The 4,318-nt window shown below is 38.6% G+C and overlaps 1 protein-coding gene across 1 annotated transcript; it reads left to right on the top strand.

The window, feature by feature from the left end:
- The first annotated feature begins 308 nt into the window (after positions 1-308).
- Positions 309-1,055, top strand: LOC118015681 (peroxiredoxin-1-like). The gene has a single exon (XM_035012438.1). It carries the CDS (start codon positions 359-361, stop codon positions 956-958), a length of 600 nt encoding a protein of 199 aa, XP_034868329.1. The 5' UTR covers positions 309-358; the 3' UTR covers positions 959-1,055.
- Positions 1,056-4,318: the final 3,263 nt, after the last annotated feature.

The raw sequence follows: 4,318 nt of genomic DNA, 5'->3' as shown, positions 1-4,318 counted from the left end.
TAGAGCCATGGCCAAAGAAGAGGGCATAGAATAGAGAGAAAGTCTCTTAGTACTGTATTTAGATAGGATAGAACTAAACAGAAGTAGTTGAAGATATCCCTCACATTATTTTCCTCAGTAATGATTATTTATCGAAGGTTTATGACATATTATACCCTATGATTATGAATATATTCTAGCACAATTTTTAAAAAGTTACCTATAGATGTTTTTCACCACTACATACCTTGGGGGGGGGGAGACTTTGAAAATTGTAGTTTCAAATAAAATGAAAATACATTAAGAATATAACATAATCTAGACGTCTTCTTCCTGCCTTGTCTTTGGCGTTTTTGTTCTCAGAGCTGCTGATAGCAAGATGTCTTCAGGAAATGCCAAAATTGGGCATCCTGCCCCCAACTTCAAAGCCATGGCTGTTATGCCAGATGGCCAGTTCAAAGACCTCAGCCTATCTGACTACAAAGGAAAATACATTGTGTTCTTCTTTTACCCTCTTGACTTCACCTTTGTGTGCCCCATGGAGATCATTACTTTCAGTGACAGGGCAGAAGAATTTAAGAAACTCAACTGTCAAGTGATTGGTGCTTCTGTGGATTCTCATTTCTGTCACCTGGCATGGATCAACACACCCAAGAACCAAGGAGGACTGGGACCCATGAACATTCCCTTGGTATCAGACCCCAAGTGTACCACTGCTCAGGACTATGGAGTCTTAAAGGCTGATGAAGGCATCTCGTTCAGGGGCCTCTTTATCATTGATGATAAATGTATCCTTAGGCAGATCACGGTAAACGACCTTCCCGTCGGCCGCTCTGTGGATGAGACTCTGCGACTGGTTCAGGCCTTCCAGTTTACTGACAAGCATGGGAAAGTGTGCCCAGCTGGCTGGAAGCCTGGCAGTGATACCATCAAGACTGATGTCCAGAAGAGCAAAGAATATTTCTCTAAGCAGAAGTGAGCGCTGTGTTATTTTAGGGCTGGGCTGTAGTGGGTGGCCATGAAGATAAAATCTCTTTTGTACTATTGTCATGCTTAGAACATAAGACTTTAGACTCTGTACAGATGTGGTATGGGGACAGGACAGTCCTTTCCTGCAGGGTTTGGGGAGGCCAGCCTTTCTTCCTCTGGACAGAATGGCTTGAGCTGTTATGGGGCAGGCCAACTCTTATGTACAGTAGTAGGGCATCACTGATTGTCTTTTGTTGTTTCTATTAAACTTGAACTGAGACAAAAAAAAAAAAAAAGAACATAACATAATCTATGCCAAAAAATCATGAAATCTGATTAAAAATATGAAGAATAAACCCATGTAGATTGGACACATAAAAAAAATCTGATTTCCATACTGCATAGTTGCCCTCACCAAGAAATCAGGATTTTCTTTTCCCTCTGTCTTTGGAACTATTCAAGCAAAAGACTATTAACAGCCTGATGATCCTGCAAAACATGTTTACCTCAGGAAAATTACTGGGCAATATGGAAACCACAGGAGTGGGTTAAGCTGCCCACTCAAACGCTCTATGTTGTCTTCAATTTAAGGTTTGATGAATCAGAGCTAAAAAATGTGACACCCCCCAACACACACCTGTTTCTATGAGGAAATCAAGTATCAAAAAGTCCATGAATGCCATTTCCCTGGTTTCTTATTAATGACATGACACTAGTGTGAATTTTGGAAGTTGTGGTCCCTACAACCTCCCAAAGGTCGTTTGTAACTACATCTCCTATGAGCTCCGAGCCCTTGCCATCCATGAAATAAAGTTGATCGGCTGACAGTAATGAGACAAATATGTATTAGCTTCATGCCTCGGAAACTGTAATGCCCCTAGTGAATCCTTGACATTTACTGTGTGCAATTTCCCCTGGTGTAAAATGCAGTTTAAAAAACAACGGGAACGCATGAACATGCCGGCAATGACGATGCCAGCCAGGAACTGACTCGTTTAAACGACGTTATAACCTGTTCCGTGAGTATTGATTAGAGTGCATGAATAAAATAGCTTCAGGTACTTGGAAGGGATTTTAATAGCAAATAATTCTTTTACAACAGTTTCTTTCGATTTGAATCAGGACCTGGCCATTACAAAAAAAAAAAAAAATCCAGCTTTTAGAAATGTGAATTTTTCACAAAGCAAGGCTTAATGACATAAATCTGGTATCATCACTTCCCAAAGCACCTACAATAACATCCAAAATCTAAACTCTTATAGCTCTACAATCTCACTATGAAATTCTCTAGGCTCTAGCCACGATCTAACTCATCCACGTTATTTTCCCACCTCTATCCTTTACCTTACTATAATCCAAACAGTCTTCTCCTTCTCTGGCTCTAACATGCTAAGCCCAGCCAGCCTCTGGGACTTGACATTTGTAATACGTCTCTTGCAAGGTTTCTTTCCATTGTTAAATCTTTGCATGGTTGGGCATGCAATTTTTCTTTTCTTCCTTCCAGGCATTGCTCAGACTTATCCTAAGAAAGACTTTCCTGGGCCATTCAACTAATTTGGCCATCATCACTCGCTCTTTATCACCACTGCCCTGATTTATATTTTTTATATAATATTGTGTTTTTGGCTTACTTTTATTCCAAAAGAATGTGAACTCCAAAGAATAGTAGCCCCTGTCTGCCCTGGTTTGGATCATAAAAAGTTGCTCTGATCCTGATATATTTAGAGAATATTCTGCTTTCCCCTGAGCATGTCCACTTGGAAATGGATTGAAAAGTATTTTCAATATCTTGGCAAGGATCATAAAGTCTATGAATAAGGGAATCAGAAAAACTACCTAGTCCAACCACCTCGTTTTGAAGTTGGAAATGCTGGATTGAAATGGCAGGCTTAAACCCTCATTTCTGGCTCCTGTTTCAAACTTCTCTCTGACATATCAGAGTCTATTATGCAGATTTAGCATTAAATAGGCTTTAATAAAAATCTCAGTTTTGTCTAAAATTATCAAAATGTTTGAATATTAGATATAACTTATTTTTTGAAATTCTGACAAAAACCTGATTTTTTCATAGAAAAAAGAAACTATGCTTGTATATAAAAAATTTTCCACAGCTTTATCTGTCCGATGTAAGATTCCTCAAATCATTCCCATTTTCATTTTCAAGGGTCTGCTTAACAAATTTATTCATTCATGCATTCATTTACTCAAAGTTTAATGTTTATAAGGTACTGTGGTAAGCAAAGTAGAGAATAGGAGCTCATGGACACAAAATATTTCCCAATAAACTGAGGTGGCAAGAATGGCATCTGGCTAATAGTTAAATAACCAACAAAGGTGGCAGAGATGCCACAGAAACCATCATCTTCATGAAATATGAAGATTCATTTTCTGAATGGCTACTTGTCAGGAATTTTGGTTGATTTTCAATTCTCATATTCTTTCTGAAAACTAAGGATTATAATTTCTATTTTATAGATGAAGAAACTGAGGATTAATAAGGTGAAGAAAATTGTCCAAAATCACCCAGGTCATTACTGCAAAGCTGAGAATTTGACTCTAAAAACTGCAATCATTATCCAGCATCAATGGTTTTCCATCTGTGCGCACAGAGGCCATTGCAACATTGAGGGGTGGATACGATTAGTATGTGCAATTCCACACATCCAGCCACTTTCATCCAGGGCCCCTCAATGTCTTTCTGGTTTACAAGATATAATGAGTGCAGGCTATCTTCTGTGTCTGACACTGTTTTAGGGAGGAATTATATGAACTAAAGGTTCCTATAGATCTAACTGGCATATGTCTTCTATTATTTAAAACAAGAAATTAAATGATTAAAAACAGGTGTTTTTTTTCATTTCTTAAAAAGATTTTATTTATTCATTTGAGAGAGAGAGCAAGAGAGCAAAACCAGGGGGAACTCAGACGGAGAGGGAGAAGCAAGCTGTCCTCTGAGCAAAGAGCCTGATATGGGGCTCAATCCCAGGACCCTGGAATCATGACCTGAACTGAAGGCAGTCGCTTAACCAACTGAGCCACCCAGGTACCCCAAAAAACAGGTTTTACAGACTAAATGTAAAATAGTAAAATAGTATAAATTATGAAATACAGAGGGGTAAGGATAATAAAAGTCTTTGGCCATACAAGATTTGGTACAGAAATCACTAGAAGTTCCACAATGGGTTAGAAGGAAAAAGAAAGATGAATGCAGATAGAAGTGATCCTGAAGAATTTCACTAGGACCAAAGATGATAAGCAGCTGTGTACTTTGGTGTGGTATACTGGCTGAGTTCTAGTCTGACAGGTCAGGTTCTCCAACCTATATAGGTTGTACTCATCCCTACCAATTGCTATTTTAAAAACCATTTCT

The sequence above is a fragment of the Mirounga leonina genome, unplaced genomic scaffold, assembly GCF_011800145.1.
Source record: "Mirounga leonina isolate KUSES-001 unplaced genomic scaffold, KU_Mleo_1.0 Mir_104, whole genome shotgun sequence".
NCBI lineage: Eukaryota > Metazoa > Chordata > Mammalia > Carnivora > Phocidae > Mirounga > Mirounga leonina.
This window is presented reverse-complemented; position numbering and strand designations above follow the sequence as displayed.

What these genes read in the sequence shown, in the direction of transcription:
- LOC118015681 (XM_035012438.1), top strand. Translation starts at nt 359, where the DNA reads ATGTCTTCAGGAAATGCCAAAATTGGGCATCCTGCCCCCAACTTCAAA.